Below are 10,908 nucleotides of genomic sequence, written 5' to 3'. Positions count from 1 at the left end.
CAAGGGATGTGCTGCACCCCACAAAGGTCCCTTTGGGTCCCCTGCAGTGGTTCCTGCCCATGGATGAAGCCGGGATGGGAGGGAAGACCCCGCTCACCCCATGGACCAGAGCCCCCGAGGGCCTGTCCCCATCCATCACAGGGGCTGCGTGGCCATGGGGATGGCACCCAAAGCACTTTGGTGAGGGCAACCAGAGCATGATGGGGGTAGCACCCAAAGCCCCACAGGGATGCCACCCAAAGCCTTGTGATGAGGGCACCCAGAGCCCCTTGGGGATGGCACTCACACCTCCATGGAGATGACACCCAAGGCCTTGTGATGAGGGCAACCAGAGCATGATGGGGGTTAGCACCCAGACCTCTGTGGGGATGAAACCCAGAGCCCCACGGGAATGGTACCCAAAGCCCTTTGGTAAGAGCAACCAGAGCCGGATGGGAGTTGCACCCAAGGCCCTTGGGAATGGCATCCAGACCTCCCTAGGGATGCCACCCAATGCTCTGCGATGAAGGCACCCAGAGGCCCTTGGGCATAGCACCCAGATCTCCATGGGGGGTATCATCCAGAGCCCCTTTGAGATGGCACCCAAAGCCCCTTGGTCATAGCACCCAGATCTCCATGGGGGGTAGCACCCAGAGCCCCTTTGAGATGGCACCCAAAGCCCCTTGGGTATGGCACCCAGAGCTTCACAGGGAAGGTACTTCAGGGATGTCACCTAGGACCCTTTGGGGACGGCACCCAGAGCCCTATGGTGGTAGCATCCAGACTCTCTTGGGGATGGCACCCAAAGCCCCTTGAACACATCACTCATGGGGAAGGTAACCAGAGCCCCACAGTGACAGCACCCAAACCCCCACGGGGAAGGGTGCTTGGAGCCCTGTGAGATGGCACCCAGCGCCTGGTGGTCCCTTGGGCCCCTGGTGGCTCCCTTGGCTCAGGGCTTTGCCCTTTGGTGCCCTTCAGCATCAACACAAACAGGCCCAGGGGAGGGTGTCTGGGGCAGCGGGCACCCAGGGGACAAGGGGCAGAGCAGCGATAGGGCCGCTGCAGAGGGCACCCAGAGCCGGGTTAGGGTTAGGGTGCGGTGGGGCACGGGTGCCACCTGCTGGGCAGAGGGGGCAGCGCCACCCCGCGCCGGCTCCGAGAGCCCCCTGCGAGAGGAGGATGCAGCGATGGAGGTTTCACCCTCCATGGGGTGCCGTCCTGCTCCCTCCCCGTAGCCATGGTGACCCCAGGGGGTCCCCATCCCCTGGCCCCAGCATCCCCGGGGTGGATGCTGGCAGCAGATGGCACCGGCACCGCCCTGTCCCCAGGCTGGGTGCAGTGGGGACAAACGGCCCTAGACGGGGAGGAGGATGGGGACGAGGCCCATGGCAGGGCGCTGGCCCCTTCCCTCCAGCTCGGGGGTCCTTGGGCTGCTCGCACTGCCCGTGTATCCGTGATCCCAATCCCCAGCAGCATCGAGCCAAAAGGATGCGTGATCACACGGGAAGCAGGCACCCCAGACACAGCTCCCACGACTGCAGTGCTCCCTGCAATGGCTTGTCCTGCTGCATGGGAGACCATGGGTGGAGGATGGATGCTCATGGATGAGCTGGTCCCTCATCCCCAGCCCGACACCCTAACACTCAGCTCTGGTGCCAGGGCCATGGGGATGGGGCACGGAAGGGCAGCACCCGGTTGCTTGCACATGGCTGGAGAAGGAGCTGGTTACTACAAGCTCCACACTGGGTGTGCACAACCACCTCTACTCCCATCTCCAGGCAGAAGGCAGGCTTCAAGTGGGAATTCACGGGCCATGGGGTGCAGAGTCAATGCCATGAGGTCCAGGGTCTCCCCTGCAAGCCCCAGTGACCAAACACCAGGCACGTGTCAGGGTATAGACGTGTTTTACACAGCAAAGGGTTACAGGTCTTCCACTGTACACTGCTGCTGGGGGTTATCCTCTGATGGGGTCAGGGCAGCCGCGGGGCCCACGCTGCAGGAGTGACACAAGAGAAAGGGGGTGAAAGAGGTGCCAAAGGGCAAAACACCCCGAATCTCTTCAAGTATCACCCAATGGGTCCCAAGCACAGGCAGGGAACCCATGGCCATTGCTCTGCTGGTGGCAGCCTAGGGAAGCACCAGCAGGACTTGGGTGAGAAGGGTGAAAGGAGGATGAACTAGAAGAGGAAGTCATCAAACAGCTCCCTGATGGGCACTGGGGAGGGTCCCTGCTGATGGGGGACACGCAGCAAACGGGGTGGAAGGGGAGCACTGTCTCTATGGCCTGTGTTAAGCGATGGGTTGGAGCTCAACCATAGACACACAGTGGGATGACGGCTCCAGCCCTGCACACCAGCATCCACCAAACCAACCTCGACCTCGGCACAGCCCCGAAGCACCAGTTCCCACCACTGAGGGCGCTCAGTTCTTCATGGCACCCACAAACCTCAGTGCCAACAGAGAGATGACAGGAACAGAAGCCAAAGGCTGTTTCCACCCAGCACCAAGGGGCTGGGACAAGCTTTGGTAGCAGGGAACTCAACCTGGGATCCATCATAGGCTGCTGAGAAATTCCCATCGCCCGGATAGGGCACAGGGTGACACCAACACTGTTGTCTGAAGGAGAAAACCCCCCAAATGACCCAAAAGAGCTGCAGCAGGGCTCCACCTTCCCTTCCAGGCTATGTGAGTGCAGATGGAGTTACAACCAAGGGAGTTTCTTTTGGGAGAAAGGCGATTTGGGAATAAAAGAGGTGGGAAGTGATGGAGAAGCTGTGCTCCCACCTTGCAACATGAAGCCCACTCCACATCATTCCCTAAAAACACCTTACATCCAGGACCGACATCCTCCACAAGCAGCATTTGGGTAGCTGGGATTTCTCCAGTGTTTCCAGCACTTGGGAATGTTGGGAAGAGCTGGGATATGTGGTTTTTCTGGCTCTGGATCTATTGAGCCCCCAGTCCACAGTGCTTGGACAAGCTCAATGATCCCTGCTGCATCTCTGCACCCAGAGCAGGAATCCTGGCAAAGCTGCAGTGTTCCTGGTGGGTTTATTTTGGAGCATGGATATCCCAAGAGGAAGTGGGTAATTCCATGTTAGGGGATGGAACGCTGCTGTAGGGTGGCTGATGTGCCCACACTACAGCATCACCACAAGCACAAGAGGATAGAAGGAAGCTCAAAGAGGTGCCAAAGGGCAAAACACCCCAGCATCAATTCAAGCATCACCTCATAGGTCCCACACATGCCATGGGGAAGCACAACCTGAAAGGGGGGGGGGGAGGTAATTAGAACACTGTTTTTATACAATATTGAAAAAATACAAATTTTTATTGTGATTTTTTGTCCTTTTTAATCTTTGAAACTGCAATCACCACCCAGCACTGAACTCTACTCCTAAGTAGCACCTACAAGTAAAGGTTATAGCACAAGCAAACTGCTAGGGCAGCAGGTAAGCAAGTTAAACAGTGCCAGCAAACCCTGGCCCCTCCCTCCCCAAAGTAATGAGAACAACAGCGTGCTAGATAAGAGTTAAGGACACCATAACATGTTAAATAGTTAATATTACCCTTCCCACAAGCCACAAATGCTAGATAGAAAACTTCAGCACAGTCACTAGCCACAGCCCTAACATTACTGCTTTAAAATCAAAAGGGGAGGGGGGAAATCAAAACCTTTGTTTCATGCCCATCATTAACAGAAAGGATTTGGTTGTAGGGTTTTACTAAGGAAAATCATGCTAAAGCAAAGTGGTACTTTATGAGTTGGTTTTCTTCCCTCCCAACTCCCCCCCCTACCCCAAAGAAAAAGGAATTGATTGTGCTTTATGAAGCAGGAATAGGATTGTGACCTTCCAACCCCGACTTGGTGGCATTCCTAAAGCAAAATCCCAAATAAACCCCCAATCATTCTGGGAGAACGACAAAGGAACAAATGAGACATTCCAGACCCTGCTCCAGAGCTGCTCAGGGTGGGTGGGTTCATTTCTCCATGTTGGTTGCACCACGAATCAAAACACCTTGTCCAAAACAACACCCCCCAGAAGGATACAGCAGGTAACATTCGGCTTTAAAGGAATCCAGCTTCAGTTCCCATCTCCAGTGCACAGTGATCCAAAATCAAGTTACACTGGCATGCCAGGTAGACATTGACTGGATTAGATTTCATAGCATCAAACCAAACACAAATCTCAGCTTGCCGCAGGACACCAGGAGAAACTCAAAACATTCCAAGTGGGAAGCATCCTGGAATAAAGAAGAAAACAACAAACCAAACCCCAAAACAAACCAGAGCAGATTCACTTTTGCTTCCTCAGCGGGTGCTTTTAGGCTCTTTTATTCATCTCAATTATCTTTCTAGATCATATTCTTTTGTTAACTCTTAAAGGAACTTTAATCCTGTTGTACACACACAAGCAGATGGCTACCAAGCTGGTGCAGAAGGGGGAGGCAAAAAGGAAAACAGAAACCAGTGCCGATGGATTCGTGGACTACAGCCAATGGGGCCAATCGTCGTGGATCCAAAGCTCTCAGCCAGGCTAATCCATCTGGTCAGAGGACCCTCTCTTAGGAGATGGAGAGTGCTTGTGAGGTGTTTAACCATACTTCAAGCAAGAGAAAGAAAATAAACCAACCAACCCCCCCCCCCCCTTCCCCAAAAGAAAAAGCAATCTCGAAGCCATTAAAGGGCAGCAGTTCCAAAACTCTGACAAAGGAAGAGTTTTGACTTCAGATGTGCTCCAGCTAAATCAAAGCACTGTTCAGAGAGCATCACTTGTGGTTTGTGTTGTTCTTTCTTTCTTTTCTTCCTCCCACAAAGGGAACGGCTGGTAATCCACACCAAGGAAGTGAGGAACATCCACACGAAAGGCTTTCAGAAGTCCCCAAAAAGCAAACAGATCAGTGGTTGTCAGTCCCTACAGTTCAGAAGGGCAGGCAGGAGTCCACATAGGAAAAAACAGCCTTCAAATCCAAGTCAACTTAGTTCAAGCTTCAATGCTCTCAATAGCTCCATGCATTTGTATTCTCTCTGATTGGGTTTTTAATGTGACTTCCATGTGAAACAGGATCAGCAAGGTTGACCTGAAGGAGCACCTTTGATTCCACTGTCTGATCTACACGCTTAAGTGTATCATCCCCCAGACTTTAGGCTTTGAGACAATGCTGCTCCACGTTAGCATCCAAGGTGGTGTCTTTGGAAACCTCTGATAAAGAAAGCAAACATCTCTTTTGACTAACTCCCTACCTACCAGGGCAGCTGTTTTAGCTGACAGTTTAGTAGCACACAAGTTGACTTGGCCAAATGGAATCTGAATGCATGCATTCGGGCTGCATATTGCTACCAAAATGGAATGTGGGAATATGCTATGCACCTCGGGTTCGAGAAATGACCAAGAAAATCAAGATCTAAAGGGTGATATATATATCTCAATGCTATTATTCATAAAAACCTTGTTTAGTAATAAAAAAAATTGCTTTGTTTAAATATGAATATTATAGTCTGCTTCTTATGGTTAGGAAATTAAGAGTCTCTCCAAAAATCAGGTTGCCTCTTTTACTACAACTCCATATCCTGAGCCTCATCTTCCGAGAAGTCAGACATGGAGCTCTCGGATGAGCTATCCCCGGTGCCTTCTTCCTGTTCTTTTAGTGCTTCTTCTGTTGCATATTTCTGAATGTATTCTGTGTGTGACAGAAGAGAAAAAACACAGTAAGCAGCATGCATCCAACAGTCAGGGGATGAGAGAACTATGACCAACAGCTGGGCTGGGGCGCATCGTGTTTGACAGGTCACAGATTCCCGTATTTCTCAGACCAAAAGCAGCACAACAACATGTGAAAACAGCTGATGGAGACCTTAAAGACATGCAAGACCCTTGAGAACAAGTACGATCCCAAAGCCCCTACATCAGCATCGTGTGTAATTGTAGCTAGACACAACCTAAGTCCTCCCTGGGATGGTGTTATCTCACGTAACAGCATTCGATTTACTGCCAAAACAGGCGCCTGCAAAGGGGACCTACAGAACAAGCCTAAAAGCCAGCAAGGTGTCACTGTAGAGCCTGACTTTCAGACGTGAGTATCTGAGGGTTTAAACTGATAGGGCAGAGCAACCATCATTGAAACCAAGCTGAGAGCCAGACTAAGCTTCCAGACTAAAGCCTGCATAAGCAGAGCGTAAAGGATGGACACAGAAAGCAGAGATGATGTCTAATGCAGGAATAGCTGCATTTATTTATTTAGCCCCAAAATAAACATGCCTCTGCCCCAGGCTCTGTTTTCAAAGCACAACTCTTGCAACCTGCTTCACATCAGAGAGCAGCAATAGGATTAGCTGAGAAGAACCCACAGGGAACAGGGGCCACCTCACTGCAGGTGACCCATGGAAACCATGTTTCACAGCAGGGTCTAAACCACACTGGCTCTGGGCACCCACATCAACGCCTTGAACTCCAGCCAGGAGCAAGCAGGAAGCTGTACAGCAAGCAGGGAAACTGGTTTACTGGGATTCCTGAAGCAGGCAAAGGAACTGCTGCCAAGTGTGGCTTGTGTGGTCACCTCTGTGCAGAGGAACAGAACAAAGAGGCACCATAAAGTGGGTCAGGTCAGAGTGAATCTGGCAATCCCCTTCCTCCCTTTGTGGCTGCAGGAAGCTCCCAGTGTCCCCTCTGAGATCCAAGGAGGGGCTGGGGATCCCACCTTGAGCAGAGAAAGCCTGTTTCTTACACACATGCAGGCCTGCAGAATGAAGCAAGGGTGAAAACCTGGCACAAAACTGGACTCACTGGGGAAAAAGGGAAGACCACCAGCCCTTGAGAATAGAGCCCCTGCATGGAAATGTCAATGTCACATCCCACCGCCAGCCCAGCAGCCATCTCAGCTGTATGCTCTTTAATTCCTCCCAGGGAATGAGGTCCACAAGGAGCAAGCACCTCTCCTCCAGGAGCACAGATCACTGTGCTTTTCATTCCCCACTGCATCAGCGCGTGGATGCACTGGCAAAGCTGCAGGAGGGTATAGCTAATGCCAGATAACCAAGTGCTACAACACAGGCTTTAAAGGCTGCACGTTGCACAGCCTAAAGCTGTCCCTCCTTCCCCCTGCACTTCCATCCTTCAGCCTACTGGATACTCTCCAATAGGTCTGCATCACTGTGGAGTTTTCCCCCATTTCTAGAGCTGATGTAAGGACTTGGAGCCTAAAAGTGTTAATCCAGCTTCAGGAGCATAGCATGGCCAAAGCAACCCAAAGGCAGCACTTTGTGGAGGAGCTCCCAGGATGCAGCAGCTGGTGGCCTTGGCAGAGCCACTCCACCCTGGGAAAGCTGGAAGGTGCCTTCTGAGCTTCAGCTTCTCCATCTGCTGACACACTTGGCCTTGGTCAGAGTGGTTCACCTACACGATTGACCTGCTCACTCCAACCACAGAAACAGCTGCTCAAATTTGGCTTCCAAGAACTTGTTAAGAGCTGATAAAACACTGAAGGCAGCTATGTAAACACTGGGGAGCATGGAATGCTCAAGGTCTTGGATTGCTCTCAGGCTGCAATGTAGTATCAAACACAAAAGCACCTCTGTGCTCCATCCTCAGGTTCTGGCCACTGAGAACCCCTTTGGAAGGTGCTGCCTGTGTCACCGTTGAGCCTGACCCCATCTCCTGCCTGTACTGGAGAACAGAAGTTGCAGAGTGTGAGGCAGGAAACATCTGCCAAGAGCTGGATACTGCAAGGCTGAGAGGAAGTGGAGTGACAGACCCAACGGTTTAAAGATGAGAGGGAGCAACTGAAGGAGGCACCCCAAAAGGCAGCATGCCTTGGGTGATATGGTTTAGAGCAAGCTGTCCCTGCCCATAGCAGGGGGGTTGGAACTTGATGATCTTAAGGTCCTTTCCAACCCTAACTATTCTATGATTCTATGTCTTCAGAGAATGTACATGGGAAGCTGGGTTGGCAGTAGGTGACAAGCAGAGCTAAGGAGATGGGATGCTGAGATGACATATCCTTGTAGAGGCTACTCCCTTCCCACAGTTTGCCAATTTTCCCTCTGGAAAAGGGCTGGTTACCCAGAGAAGTTGTTATTCCTTGCACAGTAAAGCAAAGAGAACCCAAGTGCCTTTGCTGTAAGACTCTAGATGTCCTTAGATGACAAAGACAAACCCCTTAGTGGGAACCTTCCCTGTATGTTTACCCCAAAGGCACCGAAACAAATGCTGTAGCTGCCTTGTGAGCCCCCAGACACATCAGACACAGCCATGACGTTGGCACAAGAGGCTTCTTCACTGACTGCTTCACGTGCTCTCTGGGCCACTGGAGATTTGGCCATGGAAGCCACTATCTCTGTTGGAAAAGGCCTGCTTGAACCTAAGCTAAACCACAACCTGAAGCACTTTAAAAGTGCCATCTTCTACCCAGGAAAGCAACAAGCTCCTGGGCTGGGTGTTTTTTTACAAGGTTTAGAGTGGGAAACACCAAACTTCCAGGGAGCTTCTGTGCTGAATGTTGTGCTGAACCTGGATCTTCTGCTTATTCAGGGAAGGTTATTGTGTGTGCGGTTGGAACTGGGTGATCTTAAGGTCCTTTCCAACCCAAACCACTCTAGGATTCTAAGAAAAGCAAAACATCTAAATACTGATAAACTGTCTTCTACAGAAGAGGGCTGAGTAAAGGAAAGCCTTGATAAAACCATTCCTCCCAAGGAAACATCACTTGGATTCAGCTGGTTTAGAACCCTGGAGCAACAAGCACAAGCTGTGGTTATGCCCTATGGCTGGTACATGCCAGTGAGCCATCCTAGTGTTTCAAAGGACTCCACTGGAACTCCAGAGCTGGCACATGGGATGGGAGGACTGCTCCCAGAGGTGTCCTCTGCTCCCTGCAAGCCCCTCAGCACCCTTCAGCTGCCAGCACCACCCTCCCAAGGGCAGTTTCTACGTTGGATCTACCAAAGAGGAAGAAAAGCAGCAGACATAGGAGTTAAGCACCAATTCCCAACAGCTCAACACGAATATTGAGCTGGTTTTATGTAGCTGAAGCCCACCTCCTGGTGCTCTACCAGTGCTGAGGCAAGTCACCTCACCAAGGACTGCCAGGGAGACTTTAAGGGAGCACTTAGCTCTGTGTCCATGACATTCACATCTACCTGAATGCTCTAATGCTAAAAATCACAGTTTGTATTGGTGATATTAATGGACATTTACAAGTTGCATGGCAAATCCTCACTTGTTTGGGTCTCACATCAACAACAATCACAGCAACTACAAATCCTGCGCCCCATCTCTAAGCTTCTCCCCATCAGACAACCATGTCAAACAACTGCTTTATGTGCTCATCACTAAAAAATGAGGAAAAGCAGCAATAAATTATGTATTTGCACTAGTGAGTTTCCCTGAGCAGAGAAGCTGCTACAACCCAGTGCATCAATTTTAGCATGTCCAAGGCTATTTTTATACATGCTACAAGATGAGGGATGATGGTGTTGAGCTCTATCTTCTCCTTGGCACGCAAGCTTGGGAAGAGACAGCAGAGGCAGGACTCTGGGGTATATGGAACACAAGACATGTTGCAAGCACTTAAAGCTCCTTCCAGATTATCTTCAGGGCCTATACCTGGCTGTCAAGAGGGAAATGATGGAGCAGACTATCCCATTTAGCCTCCCTGAGGGATGTCCTCAGATCTGCCCAAAGCTCCTGCTCTTGCCAGCATCAGTTGATTTGCTTATTTAGGGGTGTATCTTCTTTTATCCCTGTTTCATTAAAGCAGAGAGGACACCCAAAGTGTCCCTTGTGTTTGCCCCAGGGATTTTATCTGACAAACCCTTCTGCCTGGAAGTGTCTTCATAAGGAACAAGCAGCAGTGGACTTCAGGACACTGAGCAGGCCAGACCTGCAGGGTGGTTTTCATGCTCCTGTCATGCAGCTGTCAGAGAAGCCAAGCAAAGTGGGCTGAATAACTCAGCCTTTAAATCACAGCTTTGCCTGGCCTCATTTGGTGTTCCACCCACAAACAAATTGCTGCTGCTGAAGAGTCATTCTGCATCAGAACAGAGTGACTTGAGGTTTAACCACTCAGAGTGATGTGGCAGAGCTGATGGAAGGCCTCTGTCACCAAATCCCATTTCTTCCTGGGATACCTGAGCTCTCCAAACACAATGCTGGTAGGAAAGCTGCTATCCCACCTCACACCGAGAAGACTATGGGATTGTGTGGCTCATGGAGGCTGTACTTGTTGAACTACAAACCCTTCTGGCAGGGCTCCCGTGGGCAAACAAGCCTTATGGTTATTGAGTAACAGAAACAAGAATCAAGCAGTCATGGCCCCTTAAAAACTTAGTGGAAGCCTAAATGCAGGCCAAAGGCTGTAGATTTCCCACCACTACATGAAATGCTGATTGTGTTCACTGGATCAGGGGGCAACTGAAGTCCATGGCTTTGCCACAGGCTGTCACATAAAGGAATTCCAGACTGGTTTGGGTTGGAAAGGACCTTAAAGCAACCCCTGCCATGGGCAGGGACCCCTTCCACTGGAGCAGCTTGCTCCAAGCCCCTGTGTCCAACCTGGCCTTGAGCACTGCCAGGGATGGGGCAGCCACAGCTTCTCTGGGCACCCTGTGCCAGCGCCTCAGCACCCTCACAGGGAAGAGCTTCTGCCTAAGAGCTCAGCTCAGTCTCCCCTCGGGCAGGTTCAAGCCATTCCCCTTGGCCTGTCCCTACAGGCCCTTGTCCCAAGCCCCTCTCCAGCTTTCCTGCAGCCCCTTTAGGCACTGGAGCTGCTCTAAGGTCTCCCCTTCAGGAGCCTTCTCTTCTCCAGGCTGCCCCAGCCCAGCTCTCTCAGGCTGTGAGAACTGGTTCCCTGCTCCTCTCTGCACGCAGCTGATTCTAGGGAAAGCACAACTTTAAAACACAGTTCTCATTTTTTTATCTTATTTCTTAC

At 51.1% G+C, this 10,908-nt stretch overlaps 1 protein-coding gene across 2 annotated transcripts in view; it reads right to left on the bottom strand.

Moving 5' to 3' along the window:
* Positions 1-3,294: 3,294 nt before the first annotated feature.
* UBE2H (ubiquitin conjugating enzyme E2 H) overlaps positions 3,295-10,908 on the bottom strand; it is a 50,596-nt gene continuing 42,982 nt past the window's right edge. For both annotated transcript variants that reach the window (XM_061346875.1, XM_061346876.1), the window contains one exon: positions 3,295-5,664. In XM_061346875.1, the coding sequence (XP_061202859.1) occupies positions 5,540-5,664 (125 nt within the window). In that variant the 3' untranslated portion in view covers positions 3,295-5,539. The remainder of the gene's footprint in view (positions 5,665-10,908) is intronic.

This window comes from Neopsephotus bourkii, unplaced genomic scaffold, assembly GCF_033783945.1.
Source record: "Neopsephotus bourkii isolate Nb327-2 ecotype Australia unplaced genomic scaffold, CSIRO-AGI_Nbou_v1 NB_281, whole genome shotgun sequence".
NCBI classification, from domain to species: Eukaryota; Metazoa; Chordata; class Aves; order Psittaciformes; family Psittacidae; genus Neopsephotus; species Neopsephotus bourkii.
The sequence above is the reverse complement of the archived record's forward strand: the minus strand, read 5'-3'. Positions and strand labels throughout refer to the sequence as shown.